An 18826-nucleotide genomic window follows, 5' to 3' on the forward strand; every position below is an offset into this window, starting at 1 on the left:
TCATCAGTTACTACCAGAGGCCAAGTACATCATTAATGAATGCGAAAGGTGACAGATCTCAAGACGTATTTAGTGTTTTAATATAGTCACATCAATATTTCATGAGAATAACTGTTACCAAACTCAGACCAAGAACTCTTAAACAAAACAATACTTTTGTATTCAGTTTCCTTAGTCAAACAGAAAAACTGAACCATTATATAAATTACAATAGGCAGAATTGACAGTACTGAAATAATTCCCCTTCCAGGAATCCGTAAATGGCTTAAGTGTTTGTACATACAAATTGCAAGTCAAGATAATGTAATGTAATCAGATGAGAAGTAAAGTTAATTCATAAAACATTTTCTATGTGTACACACATTTTCATGGTATGTTTTCTGCCCTCCCTTTTTATTTCACTTTGTTAAAAAATGCTTTAGCTAGTATATAACAGAGGACAAAGGTTGCCCTTATTCAAGCAAACATGTGACTTTGAGCTTATTTGTCAGATACAGTGGTGAAGTACCATTCAATGAACATCATTTCTTTAATAGATTTTCACCCTCTATGTATCTTCTGGAACAGGGCTATCAAATTCCTGACCTGGATGTGGATGCTAGCCTGCTTGAGGTATCTATGTAACCCCATCACACGTTTGTATTCTCAAGGGCACAGGCTTTTGATTACAAAAATAATGTAGTTACTAGTCCACATGGTTACAAATATACTTTCTTAAAGCGAGCTGATATCATTCTGTCTTAGCGTACCTCAACATCTCTAGAAGATGTGACCTATACCATTCATCTGAGGCACATTAATTCTGAAGTTTAATGATGACATTGTAGGGGTAAGATTTTCAAATAACTTAAGTTTTCAATCCTGCAACTAATTTATGCCTATATGTAAATCATTGCAATGGAAATTGTGCAGCTGTATTTGCGAATGGCCAAATGAACAAAGGGTAGAAAGTATTAGTGACTTAAGGGAACTATTCACATGTTTAAACATGCTTAAATGCTTTACAAGATCAGACCTAAATTTATAGGGCCTGATTCAGCAAAGGTGCGTGTGATGACTAGGTTTGCTCTAAGGGGACTACTCCTGTGCGTAAGTGTTTGCAGAGCAGGGGCATATTCTGTCTTTAAGTCTTTGTGCAAATAATTCTCACTGACATCAGTGGAAGTTCTCTGTGGTTGAGGGTAGCTTGCTTTTTTATCTAAATTAGTAGACCCAGTCCAAGGGCCAGAGTTAAACGTTATAATTTATTCCCCCTTGGCAGAATGAGTTTAGCAACACAGGTTCTATTAGGTCCTATCTCCCTCAATAGTCTAGATCTCTAACTTTCCCTTCTTCCTGTGATAAAACTTTATTCTCATTTGTGCTAATGGAACCTTGGAAGTTACCTTGTTCTTTTTAAATTAGAGCTGGTCAAAATATCTATCTGTTCTGAAGTTAATCCATTTTCTGATTAGTTTAGAAGGAATCACTCCTATATGTGACTGTATCTTTTTTATTTGTAAGTGTTTGCTGAATACTTGTACGTATTTGCTGTATTTATTTTGACACATGTTCATTCTATGGGTTGCTTGCCTTGTTTGCTTCAACTACTCAGTATTTGTTACTTACAGTGGATTATGAGAAAATTCAGTCACATAGTTTCTGCTTCCCGACTATATGAGTGCAACTTATGAAACAGGAGTGAAAAATAATTAGCTTTTTATTATTAATCTGTGGAAGATGTATAATAATACCAGTATTTATTAATATTTTAATAAATATACAACAGATGATACTCTTAATACCAAATATTACTTTATGAATTCCTATTAAACAAATATGGCATTTTTGTCATTTATTTCTTTAGTTGTCATCCAGTTTGAATATTATCTTGAGTAGTTCTTTGCAAATTTCAGTCATTCAGAAATTCATTCACAAAATGAATCTGTAATGAGGACATAAAGCACAAATTTAGATCTACATACTATGTATGTCTCATGCTCTTGTGTGTGTGTACACAAATAATGAAAGAATACATGATAGCAAGATGTGATATCAACGTATTATTGCATAAAATTAGAATATCTATGTCACTTGAGTGAGTGAGTTATACAGGTCATCACAAATGAGTGCCAATAAAACCTTTAGAACACACTGTTCTGTGATACTCATACATATGTGTTTATTACAAAACCTTTTATTCCATGCCACAACTGACCACCTGTGTTATACAGGAGGTCAGACGAGTGAGTGGATCACACTGGTCTTTCTGGCGTTGGAATCTATGAACTAAGATTACTGTTTGTTTATTTCAAGTATAATTTTCTTAGTGAATATGAGACCAGCAGTTGTATCCAAGAACAGATAGAATGAGAGGGATATTTTTAAAAAAATGTAAATGTACTGTAATCTAATCTAGAATACCTTTTAGACATGGAAACTCATGATCAAAAAGGTAACCTCCAAACTATCTTTTTGTTGTAATACTATTGAGTTTATGTTCCACTGAAAGGAGTGGTGGATTAGCCACTGGGCCAACTTGGCCTGTGCCCAGGGGCCCTGGCCAATTGAGGGGGAAAATGGGCGCACCCCGACCTGCTCTGCCCACCCAGTGCTCCTGCCAGTGAGTGGGGTCAGGGTATGGGGGCTTGCCCAGCTCCGCCAGCCCTCCTGCCGGCGCACAGGGTCTGGGCACGGGGGCCAACCCCAGTCCCCGGCAGGAGCGCCAGGAGGGTGGGGTGGGGCAAGCCCCTGTGCCCCAATCCCATTTCCCTGGCAGCAGTGCAGAGGGGGGCGTGTGGGACTGCGGGTGGAAATGGTGCGGAGGGGCCCCACTGTGACATTACCTTCTGGTGTTATCTGGACCAGTGATCTGCTAGGTCACTCCAATCCTTGACTCTGGGAGCCAGCCTTACCCTGCTCTGCTCTGTGAACCCCCAGTCGTGGGCTGTTCATGCACAGCCTCTGGCACGTAAGCTGCTCCTTGGATTGTGCAACCGAATGACACTAGCCAATATCTCCAATCCCAGACACAACCCTCGGAACCTCCCTCTTGCAGTGTCTAGTTATGCCCGCTGGATGCTGCAAGCTTATATGAGTTCATCAATTTAACAAAGATAATGATATATACCAGGCTTGTTATCCCAAGGAGAGTCTGCCACACTTCAAACCAAACACACTGCCTCAGGTAGAATAAACAGATTTATTAACTATAAAGATAGATTTTAAGTGATTATACATCAAAGCACAACAAGTCAGAGTCAGGTGAGCATTACCTCATCGCAGTTCCAAACTGACCAAAGGAATGGGGGTGACTCCCTCGAGAGTCTAACAGACTCTTTTGTTGCTGCCTATGCCAGTGTCCTTTGTTCCTGTGAGGCTGGGCTGGTTTGTCCCGTACCTGCCCTGTTGAGGTGTGAACTGCCTCTCTGCTCTTGGAGAGTTTTTGCTTGGGTTTATTTTAAGCCATACGAATAAATTTTCAGCCTCATAACTACATACATGAACTTATAACCTATAACCTTACCTATAACATTACTTGTAACAACAATGCTCAGTGTATCATGAGCCTTCTGAAGACACCCGACATGACAAGCTTTGCACTGGATACCACACAAACATTTTACAAGGATGATCATGGGGGTCCTGGGTGTTTCTCCGAGATACAGAGCATCACACCCACAAAATGGTAATCCGCCTCTGACTGAAACACTCTAAAATATTGTAGCAACCGATGAGCTAAGGAACAGTAATTTTGTGAGATAACTAGTGTTTAACTCCCAAAAACCTTCCATACATTTTCATTTTTGTAATTTTTCTGTGAAGTAGCATCCGAGATTCATGGCGATCATATATGCTGTTCAGCTGGTTATTTTCCTTAGTTAGTTTGCAGTGCTGCTGAGGGCTCATCTACACTTGAAACACTGCAGCGGCATAGTGGCAACACTGCATCTGCGCCTCTATAGTGCTTCGGGGTAGATACTACCTACGTCGATAGGAGGGGTTCTTCCACTGGCATAGGTAATTCTTCCGTCGACATAGCACTCTCTTACACTGATGGTAGCTTAATTGTGTCACACCAGGGTGTGGATTTTTCACATCCCTGAGTGCTGTATCTGGGTCAACCTAACTTTTAGTGTTAACCCGGCCTGAGCCTCACATTGCTTTTAGTGGTTTATATCCACCACACTCCAGCCATACAGTTTCCCTTATTGGTATTTTGAACTACTCTAGACCACAATGCACTAATGTTGAGCATGCTGCTTCTCATAGGAAACCTCGCTTTTTCCTTTCCTTTTGCTCACTCTCCATGACCTTTTCAGTACACTGTGGGAGCTTCATTGTGGGGAACGTTAAGGGGATTCCTGCAGTGGTGACTAATTACATGAGAGGAAAGTGATCAGGAACTGTCAGCATGGATTCACCAAGGGAAGGTCATGCCTGACTAATCTAATCGCCTTCTATGATGAGATTACTGGTTCTGTGGATGAAGGGAAAGCAGTGGATGTATTGTTTCTTGACTTTAGCAAAGCTTTTGACATGGTCTCCCACAGTATTCTTGTCAGCAAGTTAAAGAAGTATGGGCTGGATGAATGCACTATAAGGTGAGTAGAAAGTTGGCTAGATTGTCAGGCTCAACGGGTAGTGGTCAATGGCTCCATGTCTAGTTGGCAGCCGGTGTCAAGTGGAGTGCCCCAGGGGTCGGTCCTGGGGCCGGTTTTGTTCAATATCTTCATAAATGATCTGGAAGATGGTGTGGATTGCACTCTCAGCAAATTTGCGGATGATACTAAACTGGGAGGAGTGGTAGATACGCTGGAGGGCAGGGATAGGATACAGAGGGACCTAGACAAATTGGAGGATTGGGCCAAAAGAAATCTGATGAGGTTCAATAAGGATAAGTGCAGGGTCCTGCACTTAGGACGGAAGAACCCAATGCATAGCTACAGACTAGGGACCGAATGGCTAGGCAGCAGTTCTGTGGAAAAGGACCTAGGGGTGACAGTGGACGAGAAGCTGGATATAAGTCAGCAGTGTGCCCTTGTTGCCAAGAAGGCCAATGGCATTCTGGGATGTATAAGTAGGGGCATAGCGAGCAGATCGAGGGACGTGATCGTTCCCCTCTATTCGACATTGGTGAGGCCTCATCTGGAGTACTGTGTCCAGTTTTGGGCCCCACACTACAAGAAGGATGTGGATAAATTGGAGAGAGTCCAGCGAAGGGCAACAAAAATGATTAGGGGTCTGGAACACATGACTTATGAGGAGAGGCTGAGGGAACTGGGATTGTTTAGTCTGCAGAAGAGAAGAATGAGGGGGGATTTGATAGCTGCTTTCAACTACCTGAGAGGTGGTTCCAGAGAGGATGGTTCTAGACTATTCTCAGTGGTAGAAGAGGACAGGACAAGGAGTAATGGTCTCAAGTTGCAGTGGGGGAGGTTTAGGTTGGATATTAGGAAAAACTTTTTCACTAAGAGGGTGGTAAAACACTGGAATGCGTTACCTAGGGAGGTGGTAGAATCTCCTTCCTTAGAAGTTTTTAAGGTCAGGCTTGACAAAGCCCTGGCTGGGATGATTTAATTGGGGATTGGTCCTGCTGTGAGCAGGGGGTTGGACTCGATGACCTCCTGAGGTCCCTTCCAACCCTGATATTCTATGATTCTATGAACTCACCCTCTCCTTGCTATTTCCTTGCTGTCTTCATGCATCCAAAGATCTTCAAGAAAATTCTCTGGGAAAAGCACAAAGGGATTTTTGCTCTGGTGAGGGGGCGCACATAGCTAACACAGTGATTGGAGATGGATGAAAGGAGGAAAATAGAAATAAAAGGATCATTAAATGTTAAGCATGCACATTTTTATGATAAATTACTGTAAAGTCAAAGGCAATTTAAAAAAATATTATTGTGGGAATTCTTGTCATACAAGTGCTATTTAGGTGCATAAAGAAAATATGGCAATGTCTTTATTTATCTAGATTTGTATTTCATGTTTTCAGTATAAGAATGAATGAATCCAGGATTCATATTGCTTAACATTACCTAGAGGTGTGCACAAGCTCTGTTTGGTTTAATTTGTGTGCATGTAGAGCCAGATCTTCCCTTCTGTCTGCCTTCTCACCCCATGCCTGTAAGCAGATAGACGAATAAAATTTACGATGACAGTAGGTCCGAGTATATTCCCCAAGACCCTTGCATGGAATCAGCACTTCTAAGGAACCCGTCAGTCTCTGCCATACTTTCCCAGACTCTGCAGAGGACTCTGAGAGGTGTTGAGTACGTGCAAGGGGAGGATGTGGGCTTAGGATGGGCAGGGAGAGGAGAGGGTAAGTTTGGAGAACACTTATCATCCACTGTGGCCTATCAGAATGCCCTTAAAAAGGTAAGTTGCATTTACTCTTTGGCATGTCACGGTTTATGCCTGCAGGGAAACCTGACTGAGTTTTAAATCAGTCCGTTTTGTAAAACACACGCTACAAAACCGATTAAGCTGTGCACATCCCCATGTCTTTTTACACTCTCTCAGAAATACATTCAGTAGTTTTAAAACTCTTGTCACACATCTGCTGTCAGATGGGTGTTTTTAAGTTGCTGCCAAAACCTTTTTCTGGATTTGGAAGATTTAAACAGAATTACTTGAAAATGCCACATTTCAACATAAATTTTCTGGTTTTATTTTTAAATATCATATTTGTTCAACATTGATCCTTACTAGCAGTGAGAGAACACCACTGATGGGGCATGAAAGGAATCAGTTCTTGACTGCAAGGGCAGTAATCTTGATACATGAATTTGAAGGTGGTGGTGTTTCCTTAGAGCACTTTTAGTACTGGGAGAGCCGAAAATCTGGAGTTGTCTGTTTCAGTCTGTAACTCTTCATTCTCCTTCAGGTTGAAGAGGAAGCTGAGGCCTTTCTGGATTATAGTGGAAGTGAAGAGGAATTTGACCCAAGCACCCTTCCAGATCCTGATAAACACAGAGGCTCTGACCAAGAGGCTGATCTGGATATTGAAGACAGCAATGGGTATGTTTTCTAACTTGAAGCAAAAAAAGATGCAAAGACATTAGTGTGTATCTGTAAAATGCCTTAGCTCAGCTTTCATCAAAAGAAATACAGCAGGGGTGCTGTATATATTTCTTGTTTTTTCCATAGGTCATTTCTCACATGCATTTGGAAATGTTTCTACTTTTGAATGCTGCTTTGTTTAGATGTTGCAACAGGGACATACTGAAAATTTAATGCTCCCAAGACTTCCACTTTTACAGTTTTTTGGCTGAGCAGGTGCTGAACACAAACTAGCAGTTTAGCCTAAGCAACCTCGTTTATTTAGCCATGTTAGATTTAGGATTATGAGTCAGTGTCAAAGGGACCTCAATGAGAATATTCAAACAAAAAAAGTTTGACTAATTCCCAGGAGTTCATTGTGAAGCACAGAAATAAATTTCTATGCTGCCACATTACAAGTTTTATTTGAAAAGAAAACAAAGTCTCATTAAAGCCATAAAGTATATTAGGAATATATTTAATAAATGTGTTTAAGTTGAAGCATGTGATGAACAGAGAGATTCAGTAACTTTTGGAATATTTAGCAATACAAATTAAGTTGAATCTGACTAGAAATGTGCTTTGGAATTAACCCTGGGTTAAAAAATATAGTAAATTGAAAATAGTTCCCTGAAGTATTTTTAAAATATACTTTTTATTTTGAGAGATAATGGTGCAGGATGGGAAGGGGTGGAGACCCACAGTCTGTTATGTTAGCTTACTGCATTTCTTCAGTGCACATACTGTAGGATTGCCAAAAGATCCTGGCTGAAATCCTGGCCCCATTTAATTCATTGTGGGTTTTACCATTGACTTCAGCGGGGTCAGGATTTCACTCCCTGTGTTTCTTTGGTAAACAGGGGAGGCCCTTTGTTATAGGCTCTGATACATCCTGAAATCATGATAGTGGCACTTGATGCATTAGACTGGAAGATAATGTTTATTTTGCCCCCTTTGATTCAACAGGAACTTGTAGTTGTCAGTTGTAAAAGTATCTTTTGCCCTTCAAGTCTCAATCAGTTAAAATTACCTAGGCTAGATTTGTTGCTAATCCTAATGTGGCTTCAAGGTAGGAAGAGAGAAGAGGGGTAGTGGTTAGAGCTACCCATATCTTGACTCTGAATCACAACAAACAAGCCAGTAGCATGACTTTCCCCGTTCTCCACCAACATGAGAACTGGCCAGGCATCAGTGGGAGGGAAAGAAAGCTTGCATCCTTTTCTGAGATGCAGTAAATTACTTCTTCCCATTGCAAGGAGGAAGCAGGAAAAGAATTGTGATTCTGAATCAGTTTCTTCCTGGTTTTACCCTCTGGCCTGACGCAGCAATATGCCACCTCCTACTCAGGGCTGAGTGTGGAGACTCAATCTAGCCTTCTGAGAATTAGCAAAAAGTGTTAAAGGAGAACCAAAAAAAATAACTAAACGTTTAAATAAATTCCTCTATACAGGGGTGGGCAAACTACGGCCTGCCAGATGTTTTAATCCGGTCCTCGAGCTTTCACTGGGGAGCGAGGTCTGGGGCTTGCCCCACTCCGGTGCTCCGAGCAGGGTCAGGGACCACTATATGCAGCTCCCAGAAGCAGTGGCATGGCCCTCCTCCAGTTCCTAGGCATAAGGGCAGCCAGGGGGTTCCACTCTGCACACTGCACCCGCCCCAAGCGCCGCCCCCGCAGTTTCCATTGGCCAGGAACTGCAGCCAATGGGAGCTGCAGGGGCGGTGCCTGCGGACGGGGCAACATGCAGCGCCACCTGGCCGTGCCTGTGTGTAGGAGCTGGAGAAGGGATATGCTGCTGCTTCTGGGAGCAACTTGAGGTAAGCGCCATCTGGAGCCTACACCCCTGAGCCTCTCCCTGTGCCCCAACCCCCCTCCTGCCCTCTGAACCCCTTCGTCCCAGCCCAGAGCACTCTCCTACACCCCAAACCTCTCATAGCCAGCCCCACCCCAGAGCCCTCACCCCCGAGCCCGGAGCCCCCTCCAGCATCCTGAACTCCTCATTTCTGTCTCCACCCCAGAGCCCGCACCCCCAACCAGACCCCTCACCCCCTCCTGCTTCCCAACCCCAATTTTGTGAGCATTCATGGCCCGCCATAGAATTTCTATTCCCAGATGTGGCCTTCAAGCCAAAAAGTTTGCCCACCCTTGCTCTGGCATAAGCTGAGCTTCCGCAATAGCTTTGGTCAGCCCATGGTGGGGATAGGGGTGTGATTTTATACTAATAATGGTCTGTCTCCTCCTCTTGACCTGATTGTGGGGCACTTAGCACATATTGGAGGAGTTTTGTTAAAATGATTAGCAAGCTGCCTTTAATGTATTCGTAGAAACTCAGACATCTAGCTATACTGGATGAATTGCATCTGCTAGAGGTTGATTGCTTCAAGCTGAAGCAGCTAAGTGTGACGAAACTCTTGTTCTTAAGCTCCTCTTAAATGTCTAGTTACCACAGGGATCTCCTAATAACCACTGATGAATGGATGGTTGGTTGGTTTTTGTTTTGTTTTTTGCGTACTTACTGTCGGGAAAAGTCAATAGGCTATGGACACATTTCAGCTTGGATTCATATATGGTTTTCTTGGTTTAAGCAAGACTTAGTATATGTTTTAACAATTTTCTGTTGTATTTCAGTAGTTAAAATTTAGGAGACATTAAAGAGAGCATTTTTCTCTGTTGTTTTATGTTTTCTTTTACTTTGTGTACCTGACAGCACTTCTCCCCATTCCATGTAATCAGATATCCACAGTCCTGCAAATATATGAACTTGCAAATAGAGTAGATCCAATGGGCCAGATCCTCAGCTGGCATAAATCAGCATAGGACCCTTGGAATTAAGAGCTGATGATCTGGCCCACCAAGTTCAACATGAGCACTTGTACTTAAAATTAAACCCATGGATGAGTCTTTGCTGGATTGGGGCCTTGGTCATTTGGCCTTGTGTGGTTCTTTTTACACAGCAAGATGGAATAGAAGCTTAAAACAGGGAAACTTAATTTTAAAACCACAGAAATTGAGATTGGGGTCACATGATGATTAAAACTTTTAATTTTTTTTTTAATTAGCTACATTCAAGATGACAGTGTTCCTTTCACCAGCAGGATCATAGATGATAAATTGTCCACATGGGCATAGTTTAGCCCTTTTTATTTTTGTATACTGCAGTTTTTGTTCACCCTTTATAGACAGAATTGATTTGTCAGTGAATGTTTCTTGAAAAGTTTAGTGCCTGTGGTATGTCACAGGTCCTACAAAGCAATGAATCATAAATAAAAGGCGGGCTAAAGAGGCAACCATTGGAGCTGATATGTAGAAAATAGAATCAATATGTGGATGGGCTAAAAAGTCAAACATATATTTTAACATTTGAATTCTTTGCGCTATGTGTTAAGGTCGACAGCCGAAACTGTGCCATCTGTTAAACTAATTTTATCACAAGCAATTATTTTTCATTCTCAAAATGTAACGTAAATATATTGCCGAAGCTGTGACTGTGTGACTTTAAAATAACGTGAGGGACAATGTAGATGAGGCAATAATCATTGGATAAAAGCTATTATCTCACTCACCTTGTCTCTCTTACATCCTGGAACCAACATGGCTACAACAACACTGCAAAGAACTTTAAAATAATGTAGCATGATAAAGAGCACTTTTCATGCTAGAAAAATATTTTTTTAATTGTTAACTAACTTCATTGTGTACCCAGCTGAAGTTTAAATACATAAATAAATTAAAAATGTAAATTGGTTGAGGGCCAGTTTATTCATAGATTGTTTTAAAGTTGTGAAAATTGTTTTCTTGCTCTTTTATTATAACTTTACATTGAAAAAGATCAGTTATTTTGAAAAATGCATTTAATCTGATATTTGGAACCTAGTCATGCTTGAAAGTTGATTAGTCTGTAAAAGTCACATTTCAAGTTTAAAGTAAGTTTGATGTGTAGCTGGGCATCACATGCCTTTTTATGTTCCTTTCCTATCTAAGCTAATACATATTTGAAATTCTTACCAAGTAATAAAAATATGATTAGTCCAAATTATATATTTGAAAGTTTAGTAGCAAGTCAAATTTAAATTCTTACAATTATTCAATTCCTGTAACCATAATCCCTTCCAGAGGAATTTGTACAATATAAATTCTCTTGTTACTCTGGCTTTCATGTGCAAAAGGACATCATGAACTGAAAAAAAATGCCTGTTCTTAATATTCACATTTATTTTTGCCAGGGAGTTTTAGCTTTATTTTTATTATTGCAAAGTTAACTAGCTCAGTTTTGCTAACTTGAGTAAAAGGTTTTCTGTCTGAACTTGTCATGTTGTCAGTTCTCTGCCATGGGAATTATGATCTGCTGGGCTGTTTTTTGCTGTCAGTTCTGGGGTTTAAACTTTCCGTGGCTAGCAGCAGGACATTCTTAGTGGAGTAACCATGCCTCAGGAACCTGCTCTCATGGGACTCCATCAGAATCAGCATCTGGACTGCTTCAGAGCACAGTGTAAGACCCTTTTGTTGGCCAGACTTTCATTGGACTTTATAGCGAGATGGTGCTAAAAGTACTTACCAAAGGAGTTAAAAAAAGTTTGTATCCATTTTTTGCTTTTTTATGATTTTATGAATAAGGCCAGGTTTTTTTTTTCCCTTTCACTGTAGAAATATTATGAAAGTCGTCTTGTCTTTGTGTTTACCAGAAGATTAGAGAAGTGGCATGCAAGCTTCCTCAGCTCTAACTGCAAAGGCAGGAGTGCTGAGTCTTTACAAAATATAAATAAATAATATAATAATTCTCCAAAGTTTTCCCCAGTCATTTGAGCAGAATAGGTGTTAACAAAGACAAACCAACGCTACAGGGTTAAATAATATAGATAAAGATGACCTTAGGGATACTCCCGAGAAAGAAGCAGCAGCATTTGGACACTTCCATGATGTGCGGGAGGCAAGAGCATGTGAAAAAAGTCAGATACCCCCCACACATGTCATGGGGTCTGGATACTGGGATGATCATGCTGTCAGAGACAGAGAAAGTGGGGAGTCAGAAAGGCTCGGGAGAGAAGACTTCTCCACACAATGCACAGTCAACCTGTGGAACTCATTGCTAGTGAATGTTGTGAAGCTCAAAAGTGTAACAGAGTTCAAAAAAGAATTAGATAAGTTTGTGGAGAATAGGTCCATCAGTGGCTCTTAGCAAAGATGGTCAGGCACACACCCCCATCCTCTGGGTGTTCCTAAATCTTTGATTGCCAGAAGCTGGGACTGGATGACAGAGGATGGATCACTCGATGATTGCCTGTTTGTTCATTCCTTCTGAAACACCTGGCATTGGTCACTATCGGAGGACAAGATACTGAGCTGGATGGGACCATTTGTCTGACCCAGTATGGCTGTTCTTATGTTTCTGTGAGATAATTCAGTTTGGGCCAAGTTTAAGTTTTAGCTGGTGAGACATCCAGAAAGAGAGATCAGAGAGAGAAGCCACGATTAAGGATTAGAGTGTGAGAGACAGGTCAGGAGTGAACAGATAGATTTAAGAGTTAGTGGTGTAAGGATGGGAATTGAAGCCAGGTGAGTGGAAAAAATCACCTGGTGTATGTGTAAAAGAAAGAGAGAAATGAGCCATGGGTGGAGCCCTGTGGTATTCCATAAAGAATAGGAGGGAAGAAGAGGACAGGTATGACCCACTGAAGAGATGCTGAGAGGTAGGAGTAGAACCTGGGGAAGCCAGAGCCATAAAATCCACAGAAGAACAAGATTTCAAGGAGTGTATGAATGGACTGTGTTAAAGCAACTAACCCATCAAGGGTGGAGCTGGGGGTCTAAGACTTGGTTCTGAAAGAGGTCATTGAGAGGCCTTGATGAGGGCAGTTTTAGTGAAGTGGAGAAGGGAAGAGCTGGATTGAGGGGCCAGATCAAGGGTGTAGTTTGAAAAGAGGAACTCAGGAAAGCGTCTGTAGTTGGACTGTACAATAAGCTTAGAGGTAAAGGCAGGAGGGACACAGGTAGTAGCTGAAGAGGCTGGTGGGGTCAATGATTTTGTGGATGTGGAGAGACGATGCTTGTCTTGTGAGTAGAAGTAACCTGGCAGGAAAGGAGTAAAGGAAGTCATGAGGATTGGGGAAGGAGGGTTTCCTGGGGCAGGTTAAGTGATTAGAGAAAGAGAGCAGGGAAGAAACCTTGGTGTCAGTACAGAGTGGAAGGGCAACACAAATGCTCAGTACATCACCTAGGAAAGATGATTTAATTACATGGTGAGTCCCTTCCAGTGCCTGGAACATTTGTCTAATGATTTTATCTAAAACTATATATAACCAGGTAGTTGCTCATGGTGAGAATCTGACTTTGAAATTAGAAAATGCGACTGCATTTTGCCATTATACTTTTGAAATTCTGAGTTTTATGCCCAAAGTGCTAGCATAAAATAGAAATACGTTAGGCTGCGGCAACTCCTGCTAGCTTTAAAAGAAAACTATCAAGCTGAAAGGGCTAATATTCAAAGCGTAAGGTTTGCATCCTACAACAGTCTTCAAAGATGGATCATCTCTCCATGTTTTTGAAAAGTCAAGAAAGGTATTAACCTTTTCTTTCACCAACATTTCTTTCACTGGGATGTGGGAGGAGGAGTTGTACGATATACTAGATAAATTTGCTTTTGAATAAAATATCCTTCTAACTACACTTCTACCAGATGAGTGAGTAATTACTTCAAGCATGTAATATACGATTAATTTTTGTATATCTAGCAACATTCATCATGTTTGATTTAAGGTTATCTTAATGTGAATTGTTAATGAAGTGAAAAATTTGCAGTGGGTTGAATAGGGCGAAAAAGAAGCAGCTGGATATTCTAAATATTCATTGCGCAGTTAAATTGAATTTCTAATATTTCTAATCCCTTAATCTTTTTAAATAAAAATGTGAGATAGAACAAAGTTGTGATTGGACTTGTCATTACATTCTGTTAATCTTTAATATGTAGGACTATTCATCTTTATGTTAGCTCCTAGGTAGGTCAACGTGGAATAGATCTCTGAATTGGGAGAAGAGAAAATGGGATGAATAAATTATACCTGCAGTAAAATCATTAGCTGTATCATTTTTATTGTAGTCAGTCATGTGGTCTGCCATGAGCTGACAACTGTGCTCATACAGGTCACCATTTAGTGCTGCTTTTATGTATAGCTCTGTTTGCTATGTCAATGACAGGTGAAGTTGCCATTTCTTCCTCCTCCTTTAACACATTAAATCAGGATGCTGCGAGTGATTCTGTTGACCCACTAGGTTTTGTACCATTCTTGATTAATCTGCAATATCTTTTCTTATGGTCTAACTTGCCTTCAAGCCACGCTGTTCCGTCTAAGACAGTGGTTCTCAACTGTGGTCCACCGCTTGTGCAGGGAAAGCCCCTGGCGCGCCGGGCCGGTTTGTTTACCTACCGCATCTGCAGCTTCGGCAGATCAAGGCTCCCGCTGGCCACGGTTCACCGCTCCAGGCCAAGGGGGGCTGCAGAAAATGATGCGGGCCAAGGGATGTGCTGGCTGCCCTTCCCGCAGCCCCCATTAGCATGGAGCAGCAAACCGCGGCCAGTGGGAGCTGCGATCAGCCGAACCTGTGGACACGGCAGGTAAACAAACTGGCCCGGCGCGCCAGGGGCTTTCCCTGAACAAGCGGTGGACCACAGTTGAGAACCACTGGTCTAAGAGATGTTCCTGTGCCATTCTGGAGGAAAGAATTTAGTATAACCGTGGTCAGAAGAGCTCTTTAAAAAATCACTTTTACACATCCCAGATGAGTGCCCTAACCACCTGGCTATTAGCTATTCTAGAGTGAGTCACCTGCAGGCTTTCCTGTTTTTGTATAACAGTAATGGAATGCAGGAGACCTGGGTTCAAATCCCTGGTCCAAATAAGGCAGAGTGGGGAATTGAACCTGGGTCTCCCACATCCTAGGTGCCCTCACTAACAAGCTATTTGCTATTCTCAGGTGGGTCTCTTTCTCTCTCTGGTAATGACTCAGAAATGCAATCCTGGACCTGAAAAAATCTTTCTGTTGAAAGTTTAATTGAAACTGACTATTTCCCTCAAAAAGTTTCAGTTTTGACAAATCAGCATTTTCTAGCACAAAACTGTTTTGCTGAAAACTTCGCAACCAGCTCGAGGGGGTGAGAGAGAGTGAGGGGTCATAGGAGGGATCATAGGAAGTCACGAGCCAGGGCCCAAGTAAGTGACTTATTTGTAGTGACTTTATTGTAGAACATCCCTGTATTGAGATGCTATTACCGCTGTATTAGTAAGGCCAATATTGAAATACTGAGTCCCGTTCCTTTAAAAAAGAAGTTGAAAAATTGGAAGGGATTCAAAAAAGAGGTACAACACTGATGTAAGGTCTGGAAAAATGCCTTCTAGTGAGAGACTAATTATCATGCATGAAGTCCATCCAAGAGAAGGTTAAGAGGTGACTTAGTTATGATTTAGAAATAGCTATGTGGGGAGAAGATTTCAGTTAGTAGAAAGCTATCTAATTTAGCAGACAAAGGCACAAAAAGATCCAGTGGTTATAATCTGAAGCAAGATAAATTCAGACTAGAAATAAGGAGTGGGTTTGTTTTGTTTAACCAAGAAGATAATTAATCATTGGAACAATCTCTTTCTAGCTAGAAACAAGGTGGATTTTCCATTAGTTGAACTCATTAAATCAAGATTGATGAATTTCTAAAAGATAAGCTCTAGCTCAACCCAAAGATATGGGCTTTCCACTGCATGCATCCGATGAAGTGAGCTGTAGCTCACGAAAGCTTATGCTCAAATAAATTTGTTAGTCTCTAAAATGCCACAAGTCTTCCTTTTCTTCTTGCGGATACAGACTAACACGGCTGCTACTCTGAAACCTGGCTTGATGAAGGAATCTCTTATTGAAATTCTATGGCCTATGTTAATCAAGGGGGTCAGACTAGATGTTTGTAATGGGTCCTTCTGGCCTTAAGCATGTGAAACTGATAGTGTATCTAAACAAGAGAGCCACACAATACCTGAATCAGCTGTAAGTGAAAGAGGGACATATGGTTTTATAAAAAGATTAAAATATTAACTGACTTGATGTCTCAACGGGAGATACAAGGAGCATCTGAAACAGATGGTACAGCACAGTTTAAAAATATGGAGAGGAGACCAAGATTTGAAGCCTGGTGTCAGGCTAAGCAGATAAGGAGTAAATGCGTTTGAATGTCAGAGGTAGGATGGATCCATTTCATGGAAAAATTTTAAACACGCTAGGCAGTAAGTTGTTGACATTTGTAGTTCATACCAAACAGGGTAGGAAAAACCGCCAATACCCAAGAAAAGGATAATATAATTCACAGTGATATAAATATACTGGAAGCACGGGCAGTATGTAGTGTCCTATCAACTTTCATGGCAAATACTTATTTCAAGTTTTATTTTCATTGGTCTTTGAAAATAATGATGCTAATACTGTAAGACTTACTTAAAATTCATTGTCTAGTACCTTTCTCCTGAGGAATTAAAAAGTCTTTACAAACAGGAATGAATGAATACTTGCAACACTCATGAGATTCAGTCGGTATTCTCCCCATTTTACAGGTAGGAAGATTGAAATGGAGGTTGTGACTTACAAAGAAAAACTATTGGGTACAGAACCCAGGTCTTCTGATTGCTATTTTAGCACTCTCATGGCCACTAAATGCTGCCTCCATGTAAGTCCAATTGTGGATAAAATTGTAAAATTTTTGAATAATGCATAAAGTGAGGGGAAACCTAGTAGTGCAAGAAAAGAGGAATTAAATGTAGAATGTCCGAGTAAGTTGTTCATGCAAAGTATGGAAAACTCTGGGGGCCTTGGAGATTTATATTTTAAATTAAAGCAAGTGCTTCGGGGCTATAACCACCCTACCCAGGCTATTTGAATGAACTAAATACAAATACACAAGGAGAAACACAAAAAGGCTGGGTCATTAAGAAACGTAGAGTGAATTTAATTGCACACAAAGCACTTAATAAACTAAATGAACAGCAGCACCTAAGGCAACAAGCAGAACAAGTAACCTAAGAAGTACAAAAAGTAAATTTGGTTCAGGTATTAAGAAAGGAGAGATTGCGGGCACAGTCAGCATAGAAATGAGAGCCCTGGGTTATCTCCACCACCAAATCCTCTGCAATACTTCCAGTATAGTGGAGAGAAATTTTAACAGCTTGTTTTGTTCTCTGTTTTCCATTTTATTTTTTTCTTGTTCCAGACTATAGTAATACTTTAAGACAGAATCATCCTGTCTTTTGGTTTCAGTGCCGCACAAGTAAATTAATCTTCTCTTTTTCTTCAATTATTTTTATACGTCTAGTTGTAGAACAGTTTTGATTTACATCAGTGTAATGGCCAGTAAAGAGAATAACACAACACAATATATTTTCATTACCATTGCTATATGCTGTAGCATTCTGACAGTAAACTGGAAAGAAGCTGCACTGGGCTGTATGGAAGGGACTGCAGTAATTAATCTTCATTAGGATTGTTGCCATGGCCTTGTAAATTAAAATTTATTATATGGAAGAAAGTTTGTGGCACAACATGTTTGATTAGCAAAATGCCAATACTTAAGGGATAAATTATTCTTAAATGTTCTAATTATTTTTTATGTGCAGATTCATTCATTATTAACTGAAAGTTTCTTTAGGAAAGTTGAACTGCCAGGCATGCTGGAATTACATAGCAACTTGTTGGCTGCATTATATTTACAAGGGCAACATTTCAGCCTAGCACTGGTAAACGCAGCCTGCAAGAAATACCATAGCAAATGTAAATACGTACAATAGAGGCTTCTATCTGGGGCTCTCAAAGCATCGTATAAACATTATTGTTTAAGTAATGACAATGTGCTTGAAGCTGCACATGGCCCTTTATTTCAAACTGTCCCTCCTCAAAGCTCTTACAATCTAAAGAATAGAGACTTTGAGTTGACAAGACTGTTGCCCCCTTCCTAACATTCAGTAGGGGTGTTTTGGTTGGCTAGCTCCAAGTACTCAAAGGGAAAGGTCTATGGGAAATCATGACCCTGAGACTGATAGTCCCCAGGAACAATGGGGAGAGGCCAATGCTCCAGGTCAGCTTGAATGACAGGGCGAGCAGGCTAATCAGGGAGTCAGGAGGCCAGGGAGGTCCCGTCCTCCATGTGAGCTGGACTTGCCTGGGTCAGACAGAGTGGGGCCGAGCTAAGGAGAAAGCAGGGGCCCAGCTGGGCCAGATCCAGAGAGAGCAGACCCTGTCCTGGGAGCAGAGCTGCAGCCCCAAAGCCAGAGGCACAGCCCAGAGAGAGCAGACTTGCCCTGGGAGGAGAGCTGCAGCAACCAGAGCCAGAGGGGCCAGAAAAGCAGCCCAGGAAGCAGGTCAGTGCTGGGAGCAGAGTCACAGAAGCAGCCTGCAGAGCAGACATGTCCTGGGAGCAGAGCTGTAGCAACCAGAGGCAGAGGGGCCAAAGAAGCAGCCCAGGGAGCTGGAGGCAGAGCAGCAGAGACAGAGTGGTGGAGCTGGGGCTGGAGCAGTCCGGAGCTGGGTGCGGTGAGCAGCTGGGGAGAGTGAGGGGGATCCTGGGCAGCGGGCCCAGCACAGGGAGACGCCTCAGCCAAGAGGCTCTGCAGGCCAGGCTTGGATCGTAACCCCGACAGGGCGGGGATGACTCTGGGAAGAAGGGTCCTGCCACTTAGAGCCTGAGAGCGTGTGGCCACCACCAGAGCAAGTGTCCAACCCACAGCATCCCTACAGCACAGCCAGGGCCTGAGAAGAAGGCCTGGGACTCACAAGGAACAGACTG

The 18826-nt window shown here is 41.7% G+C and overlaps 1 protein-coding gene across 1 annotated transcript in view; it reads left to right on the forward strand.

Annotated features, from left to right (window-relative positions):
* DDX10 (DEAD-box helicase 10) overlaps positions 1–18826 on the forward strand; it is a 326657-nt gene that overhangs the window by 299535 nt on the left and 8296 nt on the right. Inside the window, exon 17 of the mRNA XM_073339141.1 lies at positions 6868–7001. Coding sequence (XP_073195242.1) covers positions 6868–7001 — 134 coding nt within the window. The remainder of the gene's footprint in view (positions 1–6867; positions 7002–18826) is intronic.

The sequence above is a fragment of the Lepidochelys kempii genome, chromosome 1 (genome assembly GCF_965140265.1).
Source record: "Lepidochelys kempii isolate rLepKem1 chromosome 1, rLepKem1.hap2, whole genome shotgun sequence".
NCBI lineage: Eukaryota > Metazoa > Chordata > Testudines > Cheloniidae > Lepidochelys > Lepidochelys kempii.